General features: G+C 40.8%; 1 protein-coding gene across 8 annotated transcripts; it reads right to left on the bottom strand.

Moving 5' to 3' along the window:
• Positions 1–1,425: 1,425 nt before the first annotated feature.
• Positions 1,426–12,767, bottom strand: AMZ2 (archaelysin family metallopeptidase 2). Of its 8 annotated transcripts, XM_077163647.1 has the most exons (10): positions 12,608–12,687; positions 11,990–12,098; positions 11,598–11,691; positions 11,417–11,495; positions 10,761–11,043; positions 10,225–10,398; positions 10,014–10,142; positions 5,513–5,676; positions 2,584–2,760; positions 1,426–1,629 (listed from the first exon to the last, which is right to left on the bottom strand). In XM_077163647.1, the coding sequence occupies exons 5-10, from the start codon at positions 11,041–11,043 to the stop codon at positions 1,477–1,479; spliced, it is 1,080 nt and encodes a 359-aa protein (XP_077019762.1). In that variant the 5' UTR covers positions 11,417–11,495; positions 11,598–11,691; positions 11,990–12,098; positions 12,608–12,687; the 3' UTR covers positions 1,426–1,476. The 8 variants fall into 8 exon arrangements, with proteins under 8 accessions (XP_077019762.1, XP_077019764.1, XP_077019758.1 ...); XM_077163649.1 differs by lacking the exons at positions 11,417–11,495; positions 12,608–12,687 and adding an exon at positions 12,706–12,767; XM_077163643.1 differs by lacking the exon at positions 11,417–11,495.
• Between the last annotated feature and the right edge of the window lie 417 nt (positions 12,768–13,184).

Genomic DNA, 13,184 nt, shown 5'->3' with positions numbered 1-13,184 from the left:
CAAAGATCACTTCCTGGAAATTACTTTAGCTAGAAATTTTTCCCTGGGACATATAAAGCTATTTTAAAAGTATTTCTTTACTTACTAGTTACCGCTAGTCCTAGTTGTCTTTTTTTAACGTGTCAGATAGTTTTTACATTTTTCATTGTGATATATATAAATATATAAGCAATAAATTTCCAAGTACATTTTAACAAGTAGTTATAGAACTGATTTTAAAGTTTGGTATGGGTTATAGCTCCATGATTTTTTGTTTTTTCTTCTAGCTGCTCCAAGACACTGGAGACCAACAGAATATCAATATAATGATTCAGCAGTCATACTCATTCATTAAATCCTATCTTCTCTGTCATACTCCTCCTTTTTAAATCACACATACATAAAAGCAATAAATTTCACAGTACATCACAACAATTAGTTGTAGAACAGATTTCAGAATTTGGGACGGGTCACAACTCCACAATTTCAGGTTTTTATTTCTAGCTGCTTTAAGGTACGGGAGGCTAAAAGAAGCATCGGTATGATTCAGCACTCATACTCATTTGTTAAACCCTCCCTTCTCTGTATAACTCCACCATCACCTTTGATCTTTCTCCCACTTTAGGGGTATTTGGGGTATGCCCATTCTAACTTTTTCAAGTTTCTAGTTGATGTTCTGGAGAGGCTGGCCTCTCTAGGTTCAGGACTTTTCTGGTCCAGGGACCCATCTGGAAGTTGTAGGTTTGGGAGAGCTGCCCTTGTGCATGGAAACTTTGCAGAGCCTTATATAATGCCCTAGGTAGTCTTAAGGATTGGGAGCAAGGGTTTTGTTTGGGGTTTGGCAAGCTACGATAGGTAGTGATGTCTAACTGAAGCTTGTGTAAGAAGGACCTCCAGTGTGGCCTCTCAATTCTATTTGAACTCTCTCAGCCACTGATACCTTATTTGTTACACTTCTTTCCCCCCTTTTGGTCCGAATGACATTATTGATCCCACAGTGCCAGGGCCAGGCTTATCCCTTGGGGTCATCTCTCATGCCACTAGGGAGACTTTCATCCCTAGATGTCACATCCCACATAGGGGAGAGGTCAATGGTTTTACTTGCAGAGTTGGGTTTGAGAGAAAAGAGCCACATCTGAGTAACAAAAGAGGTCCTCTGGAGGTGACTCTTAAGCATACCTTATAGGTAGGCTAAGCCTCTCCGCTACATATATAAGCTTCACAAGAGCAATCTGAAACATAAACATATTTGAAGAATGGAAATGACGTGCTGGCCATCATTGACCAGGCTACCAAGATAAAAAATAGAGAGTTTGTATAGGGTTTATTATTCAAAATGAGCTTCATTTCGAAGTTCAGGTGCTTTAAAGAAGGTTCTATTCTGTTACTTTGACACAGTATACAAAATCAGTAAACAGGTGATTCCAGTGAAGTATTACACCCAAATGAAAGCATAAGTGCAAGTGTTTTATTTTAATTACTCCTATTTGAAGGTCCTTATTTTTGGAGAACAGCTAGGCATTTTATTATCCACTCTCTCCATTCCTTAAAGGCTTCCACGGGTTTTGGCAAAACATTATCTTCATGACTGTGTTTTGCAGTTTCACCAGGTATGTCAACAGATTCATCATCAATCCACCTCACCAGTGCCTTGAAAAACAGAAATATTTTAACAAATCACAGCAGAACAGTATTAGGCAAGAGAAAAACATTGGCATCTAAACTGATTGTTTAAATCAGTAAATTATACTACCCCATGAAGATGTTACATTTGATAAAGATGGTATTATGGATATGAAACAACCCTTATGATATATTGAGTGAAAAAGCACACACAAACTATGATTACAAATTATGGTAAAAAAAAGAATATGCGGAGGAGAAAAGTTTAGAAAGAAATACCCTAATTCTTACACTGTGTTTTGTTTTTTTTTAGGATGGTGGATAATGATTTTCTCAACCAGCTAAATGTTCCACAACGCAGGTGTACTGCACTTGGGATGTGACGCATGTAAGTACATTCTTCAGGGTGCACCTAGGTATGGGCAGCATGCAAGTGTGTAGCCATCGGAATGAGCAGTCATGCATGTGTGGAGGCTTCTACTGGCATATCTGTGGGCAAGCACACAAGCACACACACACACATACACACACACAGAGACTTTAGCTACCTTCCCTCTTTCTTTTTCAAGAAAATCATCCTTTCCTCCTCATGGACATCATACCTTCTTTACCATATTTGGAAAGATACATCACCCCAAACATTTAAATAGTTTAAACAGAAAATAACTTGGCCAGACATACCAATAATCCATTCCACAAAGTAAAGCTCTCTGGCCCTAAAAGGATGGGAAACAGCGAAATCTCTTCCACCATTTCTCACCGAACTATTTAGGTTTGTGATTATGTGTAAAGCTCTCAAAGGCAAGTTAAAGTAAAGACAATTCTTCGGATGTTTTCTTTTTCTCTTTAAACCACAGTTTCCTGCTTATCTTTGCACTAATTTCCTCTGATAAATTACAGCTCTAGAAACAAGCCTAATAGAAATTAGCAGTTTGCTACTTAAACAACCACTTCCCCCCTTCGGCCCCCCTCCACATTTACTTTGTATCTTTCTACAATGCTGAAGCCAATAGCAGACTGCAGCTTGCGTAAACAGACTGGGCAAAGGTTGAGGGGGCGGCGGTCAGCTTCTTCCAAGTGGTTGGAGCCTTGCATGAGGCATGAGAGCCACTGGCAATGCCGCAGTCCAAATATGTGTCCAAGCTCATGGGTTAAAGTCTGCAAGACATTCACAGTGAGGCTTTACATCGCCACCATCACAAGAGTAGCAGCAAAATTACACAACCCCTTTTCTTCTTGACCTTCCAAGTAGCAAGTTTACAGGAGCAACTCCACTCACCATCATCACCAAAATGTCAATCTACCCAGAGGTGTATCTTCAGGCTTAAACCTTCCTATTTCCGTAAATGCCTACTGCCTTCCTTACTAAATTCCTTCACTTGGACCACGGTTTCTCAGGACCACTGACATATTTTGAGATATAATTCTTCTGGGGGAAGGGGGACGTTCCTGTGCATTGTAGGATGTTTAGCAGCACCTCCGCCTAGATGCCAAGAGAACTTGTGTCCTAATTGTAACAACCAAATGTATTTCCAGATATCACCAACTGTCCCCTAGTGGACAAAAGTGCCACAGTTGAGCACTACTGCTCTAGACTAGGGAGGTACTTGTTATATTTCACATTCTGGGGCCTTCTCCACAGATGCTGATTCAGTAGGTTTGGGGCAGGGGGCTCTACCTCCATTTAAAAGTACACCAGGTGAGGAAGTCCATGGAACATGCTTTTAAAACACCATTCTGAGAGGTAGGTCTCACACCCCAACAAACAGTATCAGTGAAGGCAGAGTTTCTCTGGGTAAAGGGAAGAATGGCCCAGGTCTCTGGCTACAGAGAAAGGGAATAGGAAGAGACAGACTTTCCAATGAGCAGGGGCAGGGGAAGCATCAGAACTGTCAGCAGAGCTGCAGTCTGAGATTTCACCTTGAAGCACACCAGAACTGAAAGAAGCCCATTCTCCTTGAGAAAGCCAGAGAGCAGAGGTCCTCTAAAGACTGCAGAAAAGCAGCTTTTCCTGATCATGGCAGAGCTGTGAAGACATCACACACAAAAAATTCTCTATCCTCCTCATTAACAAATTTCTGCCCTAGCATGAACTTACCTTGGTTACCGCACATAAAGAATACAGAAATTAAAGGGAGTGGTTATCACCCTGAAGTACTGGCTCTCAAACCCTCAGAGCAGCAGCCCAACTGCTTTGAAACCTGGGTTACAAGGGTATTTGAGTTTTCCAGGAGAGTAGGGGAAAGCAAGTTATCGGTCACTTCGGGAGAAAGAACCTGTGGACCCAACTTTATCTATATCACAGTGACCAACTTCAGTGAGCCCTTCAATGATAACTAACCTAAACTCCTTACCCTGGTGTTCATGCCAAACAGTATGTTATACTTTGTACCTCTGCTCTAGCTGTCTCTGCCAGGAGGAGCATCCCACCGTACCTTATATGTTCTTATATGTATCCCATTACAGTTTTACCACTCTACTGCACTTAAATATTAATTTCTCTCTCCCCTAGTAGACCACATACTTCAAGGGCAAGGGCTGCCTCTTACTCGTTTTTGTACCCTAGCACTTAGCTAAAGGACCACCATCACCAAAAAAAAAAAAAGAGGGGCCTGTTCAATAAATTCAATAAAAGCATTTATAATGAGCCCCAGAGAATCTAAAATCTAGTTGTTCTTTACTTATGTAACTGCTATCTCCTTCAAGCAAGCCCCTCAAGGATGGAAACACTTCCTTTATTTCATGTGTATTCCCCAAAAGAATCTGGTACAGTTTGCTTTATTTAGAATAGTGGATAGAAATTATAGCTTGCAGGCCAAATCTGGTCCACCACCTGTTTTTGTATGGTCCATGAGCTAAGAACGGTTTTTACACTTTTAATTTGTTAAAAAAAAAAATCAAAAGAGAATCATATTTTAGGAGTTGAAAACTGAGATGAAATCCAAATGTAAATGTCCATAAATAAATTTTAATTAAAACAAATAGCACTCGTTTGCATACTGTTTACAGCTACTTTTGTACTACAACGGCAGAGATGAGTAGTTCCAACAGACACCTATGGCCTGCAAAGCCTAAAATATTTACTAACTGGCCCTTTACAGGAAAGGTTTGCCAACCCCTGATTTAGAAGATATGACGGAAGGAAACTATCCAAACAAAAAACTGTGTCAAAAGCAAGGGAGGTAAAAAAATTCCACACTGATTATTTAACGAGATAACATAGCCAAGGAGGAAAAATCTTGATATGCTTCTATCACTCTAATTAACTGAAAGAATATCTATATAAAATAAAATCATCCAGTGTTCCAGAATTCTACATTCTCCCAGACGTATCTGAGTTTGGAGACATGGAGTTTGAAAACTGTGTAGTGAGTTTTTAATTGTCATAAAAGAGAACTCAACTAGTAATATTCTAAATTATATTAAGAATTAAAATAAAACATGTAGTAATTATCACACAACTAAAAAGAGAACGACTTCACCTTTACATAGTCAGTGACACAAGCCTCTACATACATGCAGTCATTACCAGGGAGACTTCTGGGCATCTTGGTACCAAGAACCATCTGCTAATAATACCCATCATGCAGACTGAAAGAGCAAGTTACCTATTCACAGCAGAATTCTGGAGTCAAACTATGATGAGGATATGGGTACAGCAGAGGCTATTTGCAATTAACAGGTGAAAAACCAGCACAGATATTGTAAACTTTAACATTAAGGTATCCATTTAAATTTTATTTTTATTGACCAGTTCAGTCAAGCAATATCCACCAAAATGTGGATATGTGTATGTGTATATTATAAATGTGTCATATGTGTCATCCATAACTTAAGGATGGTTTATATACAATTTTGGTAATTAAAATCTCTTTAAAAAACACTTCCAAAGCTTTCTGAAACAACTCACCTTGCAGGATCGAAGCAGCAAAATACTAGTGATTTCAGGAACATAATAGTTATCAAAGACTGAATAGTCACTTAAAGATGTTTTCTGGAGCTTCTTCACTTTGCCTTTATAGTGGGCACTATAAAAATCACTGCCATACCTTGCAAAGCTGAATATCCCTACACCTACAGAAACAGGAAAAGCAACAGCAGATTGTGAATAAGATTCCAGAAGGAAAGACAAAAAAAACCCAAAAACCCTAGTAAGACAGCATTCAGTGAGGACCCATCTGCACCACCGTGCACACAGCCTAGTACACTCAAGGTCTGCCAAGATGAAGGACTGTTGTCCCAGACTGCCCTGTCAAAATCTCCTTCTGCTATACAATTTGCCCAACCCTGAAAGAATGGAATTTCTCACTCTTGAGAAAGTAAAAGTTTCAGAGTATTTCCCCCCACACACACACAAAAAGTCATTTTCTCAAAGATAAGTCCAAATCAAGTACTCCCAAAGAAGCAGTGGAAAACAATCACATGAACCACACACAGTCACATTATAAGATAAGAACTAAGAGGGCCAGATTAAGAGGAGCTATAAAACTATGGGCAGTTTTATAAAGTAAACTGGTGGCACAAGTAAAACTTGTGGCAGAGACCCCACAAACCAGAGAAATCATGAGACCCAGAAGAGGGATAGGAAGAACAGCTAACCCTGTTAAGATGCATTGGCGTCTGAAAACTTTTCATTTCTAGGCTTACTTTATGGGTATCATAACAATAATCCCTCCTTTTTTCTTTGAATAACAGTAATTAAAATAGCTGTTACCAAATACCAGAGATGGTACCTGGTGCCTTACACTCATTATCTTAATCATCATAGTAACCCTATGAGAGTGCTACTACATAGGATGAGGATGAGGATGAGGAAACCAAGGCTGAGAAACTTACCTGGGGTCAGATAGGGTGGAAATGGTCAAGTCTAGGAAATATTACTTAACGACTATATCACGGCAAACAGAAAGCCTTACAACTTAATCCAGTAGAATGAAAAGTAGGAGAGAAAACAACTCTTTTTACATGTAACACAATTCATATATATTTAGATACATGGTATGGCTTCAGATACTCAAAAATAAAAATATATCATAATCACTTATAAATGTAGACTACACTACCTCTCTAAGACCTATATGAAGGTTCCCTCAAAATCCCATTCTATTATTTTTATAATGAGAAGGGGTTCATTCTTCACATATATGATCTCCCTACATAGGAAGTCTTAATTTTCTACGAATGTCACATGCAACATTTACTTGCTGAGTTAATATATCAACTCCATCAACAGGTAAAGCTCTACAACTTCAACAGCTATGATTCTCTAACTCTAGTGAACAAGAATACCTACCTACTTAAGTAGGTATTCTTCATTTAAGTAGCAAGATACCTACTTAGAAAGCATCTTTTGGACCTTATCCTCAGAGTTTCTGATTTAGTCTGAAAAAGGCCCTGGATTTTAAGCAAATTCCCTAAGAAACTGATGAAAAACAGGTATCTAGGCACCATCCCCAGAGTTTCTGATTAAGTAGTTCTAAACCAGGCCCAGTGATCTCAATTTTTAGCAAAATTCTCGAGGTAATTCTAATACCTGTACTCTTCACACACTAACTTGAGAAACTGCAAGGGAGCCGTGTTTTTCACACAGCAGGTGGCAACAAAGTAGTGGGTGCTAAAATCAATTTAGAACTTTTTAAATGAAATCAAATAGAAAATACCAGAGTTCTTTGCACATAGTACATGTTAAATATTGTTTTGTTAATCTTTTGCTTCAGGTAAACATATCCTTTATATCTAGAGAATATATATTTATAAATATGAGGAAATTTTTTTCTGTATCTCTTTGTTTTTATATATATCTAAATATTCTGAAACATACACACATGCACATTCTATTTCATTTTAAACTGCTGGTTGTGATCCACCTGATTCCCCAATCCACTAATATGTCAGTTTGAAAATCACTGCTCTAGGAAACAACAGCTGCATTTCTTCTGTATCCACCACAGTGGTGGGTATGTAGAAGGCAATTATATTATTACATAAAAACCGAATTTAATAAATTCTCTTGTGCATATAAGAGGCAGCTAGAACACCTAATTAAAAGTTGTGATATAAACTAAATCTTCAAATACTCTCAAAACTTGCTGGATAATACTGAATTAAACTAACTTCTAACTTCCCTTGGCTAAACAATACTTTTAAAAAACACTAGGAATCCTGTGTGAATACAAATGAAGGAACAAACACACCATCATATTTCATTGTCCATACAAATACCGCTTAACCAAGGAGCAGTAGCAGCAGAACGTAATATGGCACAAACAAAACACACAAACAGCACCGCCTTCCTTCCAGTAACAGTCAATTTCAGCAAACAATTCTCTAGGTCAGGGCTGAGATGCTTTGGAAAGACTACTATTGCCCAGCTCACATGAATTACTTCTGTTCTCTAATTTCACAAAGGTCTTTCCTCTTACCACTCAACCCACCTCCTTTTTAGCACAGCACAACTGTATCATGTGGGTGGTATCTGGCCATCAGAATAAACGCCCTTGAAAATGACTTCCTGTGTTACAGTTACAGTTCTAGCAACCATCTTTGCATACACAAAGAATACAATTTCCTATACCACTCATTCTACAGTACAGGGGACTGCTTTATAATTCAACTTAGTTAAATTGTCAATTTTGTCTCTTTCAATTGGTATTTGAAAGTGATTAAAGGAATTTTTTGAATGGAACTTTTTACAAATGAACTCTTAGAAGTTTGTCCAATCCAATTTCATTCAAAGAGAAAGTCCCTTGCCTCACTATTAGAAAAGTTCAATTGATATTTGAAATCGAGAGAATGACAGCACTCTGGAAGTTAAGATAGACCTATTCATGTACCACAAGTGACCTCTTCTGGTCAAACAAGTATGGGCACGCATATTTCATTACAATAATACCTTAGGCAAGGACATGTTCTTCTTCTAATCATCCTACAAAGAGAAGATTATTATCTTTAGTAAATAAATATTTCTGCCAATCTTTGTAAACTTGGGGGAAACGAGGTCACTTTTGGCAAGATACTGTCTTAATTGCCTAGCAGATAAATCCTAACTCTGTTCTTATGGCATACAATATTTAAGAAACTTACCCCAAAAACAGAACAGTCATCAGTACAGAAAAGATTGAAATATAGATATCTTTTCATTCTAGTAAAGAAACATGGATCATTCTTAGGATGTTAATTTTCTTATTTGCTTCTTAAGTGTGGGTTAAAATAGAAACAACAATTGGGGGAATGTTTCCTGACTACTCAACTACATAAAATAAATTAGCTACCAATATCTGAATAAATACAGTGCTTTTTAGACTTAATGTTTTCATCTCTATCAGGTTAATAATCAAAGGGGAGAGCTTCTGATAAAAAGCAAGCTTACACCATAAAAATCAGAAAGACAGCAGTAACCGGACTCCCCAAGAGTGTGTAGACAGGGGCATGGTGATGGTGAGGGTAGCTATACAGAACCACATGTAAATGGAGAACTGAGGATGAATGGGGTAGGTAGAAGAGATTCTATACCCTTCTGATCAGTGACTAAGAGAGAGCTATCTAGTAACAAACATTTATCAGAGAATCCACCACTCCCATCCTACCAAACCCCAGCCTAAAAGTAATATCCAGAAGACCATAAACTCTCAGAATAGTCCCTGGTACTTACTTACTCCCCACTCCCAGAATACAAATGGACAACCACTCCCCTTAGCTCAGTTGTCTTTTCCCCTTAGAACCTGTCCTAGATCGTGGGAGGAAGAGGAAAAGAAAGAGCAAAAATGGAGAGGTGGGAAGAAAGGGAGAGAAAGTAAAAGGAAGAGGAGGAAGAAAAGGTAAAAGTTTGATTTACTTACAGATCCTTTCCCATCCCCAATATTAGCATGGAGGGTTCCCAATCAAAGTTTATTATATCTCACACTAACACATAACAAGACACATAATGAGACAGATGCATACACTTATAATCACACTATGGTTATGCCATAAAATGATTACAAAATGACTACACAAAATGATTAGAAAAAGTCAAGAATTGAAAAGCAATGAGAAAGATTTTCACTCAGGGTAATGATAATTCAAATACCTTTGTTTACTTTGCCTTGCTACTGAATCACTTATGTTCAACATCTGTTGTGCTCAATGCCTACATATCTGCCAGGGATGGTTATGCTATTTTTATAAGTAATCTTGAAGCAACTGTGCGGAATATGTATTATTCAAGATATGGACCTTCAAGATCATGTGGCTAGTGAATGGCAGGCCTGGGGAGGAGCCCAGATCATCAGTGCACAGCATGTCATCACACTGAAATCACTACAGCTTTAAGTATCAAAGTTATGGTTAGTGGCAATTTTTTCCTCTTTTGACATCACCAAATACTCTTAGCAAGCTGAGGAAGTTTCCACCAACAAGGTAAAAAGTAATACCTTCTGTCAAAGAAGCTTGTCCAAAGACAAAATTCCAGGAGTCTCTTGGATAAAGATCAATCATTGTTATCCCCACAACACAGAATGCATTTCGAGGTTTCTTCTTTCTTAAGAACTTCAGGATGTCCCCTAATTAAAAAGAAATGTACATGTGTAGATATGATACTTTTTTTCCTTTACTCAATTCAAATTATAAAATGGTTAAATTCACCTGCATGAATTTGGAGGTTTTGTGTGTTATCATTGACTCTAAAGGAACACTTTGTTGCAGAAACAGGAACCGGTTCTAGGAGTTTTACTGTCAAGCCATAGAAAAATGCTTCACAGTAGCCGGAGAGCCATCTGACATATTCTTCACTGATAATTCTAGTGTTCCCTAGAGATCCTACAATATTGAATTAAAAAAAAGCAACTTTAAGATGATTAAAACAGTCTTTGCACCTTCTATAATTTAGAAACTTGGAATTAGGAAAAAACCAACTCCAATTTTTCAGTGTACCTTCATCGTATCATCAAGGAATTACACTGATGTCAACGTGAATTAAAAAGAAACAAAATAGCCTCTTTTAATTCAGTTTGGCTACAAAACTTATACCACTACAATGAATGTCAAAAGTGATCACTCAGTGTAGCTATAGATAAGACCATAAAAACTGCCTTGAATCAGACCGAAAGCCCAAACTATCCCTGAAAACCAACCACACCACTGCAAAACTAAGCCAAAATCAGTATATTACCAATACGTACCAATGGACTGTATATAAATATGGCATTTTTCTGGAGAGGGTATCTTTCTGTAAGGATCATTGAAAAACTGTTCAAAATCTTGGGGAGACTCAGGATGGGAGGTGATCCAATCTGATTTTGAATGCAAAGTAATAGGTCCAAAGAGATCACTAGTTGGCTGGAAGGCTTCGTTCATCAAGCGCTGTTCCCCAGCATCTAAGTTCTCATATTGCAACACAAGCTCTGGGGACTTTGAGATGAGAGCTGTTTTTAGGGTCTGTTCTGAGTGCCGTATTGTTTGCATCTACCAAAAAGATAAAAGTAGTCAATGCGTCGCCATAGCGGGTGACATTAAGATACCTGCTCTCCATAGATATTTCTAATTTCTTCCTGGAATGGAAAATAAGTGACTGACTGCTACTACCTTAGAGAGGCAACATCAAATTGCTGTTCAGTTTCCCCATTTCAAACCAATTTATTGGGGAAGATGTCTGAGAAATTGAGAAGGAAAACAGGAAATGCATGTCTCCGTTTCTCTGTTTCATATGGAAACTTGCTCCCATTATAAAAACTAGTGGTGACCATAACAGCATGACCTGATATCCAATTTCCTTCTGTCATCTGGCTAACAATGACATTATGAATTGACTCATTAGAGCCACATGAAAAACACTCACCCTTTCCAAGGTGACTCAAAGACGTTCATTTCAAACAAAAAGAGAACTAAACGTAAGTTCTGCCACTTCTGTAATTTAACTGCAGGGTTGACAAGATATATCTCAGTCACTGAATTTTATTACCTCAAACTCATGTCTCACTGGGGAAGACACTGGGTGACTAATCAAAAGCCAGACTCACAATGACAGGCCTCTTCCATTCACACCCTGTTCCTACTCAGAGCTTCCATCCTTCAGTCTGAATAAGCCAAACAGCTGTTTCACCACGAGGCTTTCTGAGTTAGAAAAGGAAAAAACGGAACATCTCTGTCTGGATCCTCTTCTATTCACTAATTAGCTAGCTTTTCCAGTTTAATGACAGATGCGGAGGGGAAAACTTCAACTAATGGCTATTCTGACTGAACATCTGAACCCTAAGATTCAAGAGTGAGGCAGGAACTCAAAATCAGAGATCTATATAGTCAAAGCTCTGAAATGAGCATAGAATCATCCTCACGCCTACACAACTGGGCAAAATTTGACTACTGCTGGACAAAGGTGAAAGCCAGCTATGACCTCCAGTCTTCCACCTACCTTCAGGGAGGAAGGCTCCCACTGAAGTTTTTACAGTTCGAGGACTGACATGGCTGGGGCTGGCCTGGCTGGGGCTGGCTGTAGTCGTGGTGTCCCGGGCACCATCAGGCTAATATAAACAAGGAAGTAGGGAGAATTAAGAGGCCTCCTCCAGCTTCCCAGGAGAGCAAACTCCCAGGTTTGCTCTGGGAGAAGACAGGCCGGAAAAGCAAAGCAAGGTCACTTCAGCAAGCAGGACATCTGGGATACCTCAGTAATAAAACTGGAACATCACACCCCCGGCAAACCACAACGCCTTGGTCACCTTGGCTGGTTGACCGTGGCAACTCACACTGTGGGCTTACACCTGTGCAGGAGCACCCAGTTCCTAGTTAGGGGTGGAGTGGGGGCCTCCCCCAGGGAGCTCTCGCTTCACTTTCACGCCCAAGGGAGCAAGACCTCAAAGGCCAGGAGACACCTTCACCTCCGCTGCCCTGCTCTCGCCGCGACTGTCCCTCCCACATCCTCACGCCTCCCCACGGACTGCGACCTTCGCCTGCCTCTACAACGGGGCCTCCCAGACTAGGGGGCCGCAGCCAGCTGGGACAGCCCCAGACAGCCCCAGGCCGAGGGCCTCACCGCAACAGGCCGCCACACAACGCGCCCCCCCCCCCACGCCCACCCCGCCAGCAGCGGCCCCTGTGCGCCTGCGCGGCGCGGCACGGCACGCCACGCACCGTAAGACGCCACGGCTGGTCGCAGAGCGTGCCCCGCCGCGCCGTGCCCCCCCCCCGCCACGCCCTACGCCACGCCCTGGCGCACGCGGCATCCCGCGCAGGTGCCCAACCCAAGAGTGGACCCGGCCGTGGCCTTCCTGCCCCTGCACCAGGAGACTCGCCAGGGGAAACAGGGCGCCGACAGAGGCCACTTGGCCTCGTGGGCGCGCCGCGGCTCAGATTTCAAGGCGCGCGCTCGGGCCGTGCAGGCCCCCGGGACGTGGGCCGGTGACTTGCGGCCGCGGTTCCCGTGTTCGCCCCGGACGCGTCGGCGTCGCCGGGCTGCAGTTTTGTGACTGTGCTCAGTGGACCGTGGGTTTGAAAAGCCCAATCGGCGTGATTAGTTTGACCAAAAAATAGTAGGCGGTCACCGCAGATTGACGCAACGCCTCGGCGCGCGCTTCCCGGTGCTGTCACCCGCGGTGCTTTCCCTTCTTTAT

Source organism: Tamandua tetradactyla, chromosome 6 (assembly GCF_023851605.1).
Source record: "Tamandua tetradactyla isolate mTamTet1 chromosome 6, mTamTet1.pri, whole genome shotgun sequence".
In the NCBI taxonomy this organism is placed as follows: Eukaryota; Metazoa; Chordata; class Mammalia; order Pilosa; family Myrmecophagidae; genus Tamandua; species Tamandua tetradactyla.
Note: the sequence above shows the minus strand (reverse complement) of the source record. Positions and strands in the feature narration are given on the sequence as shown.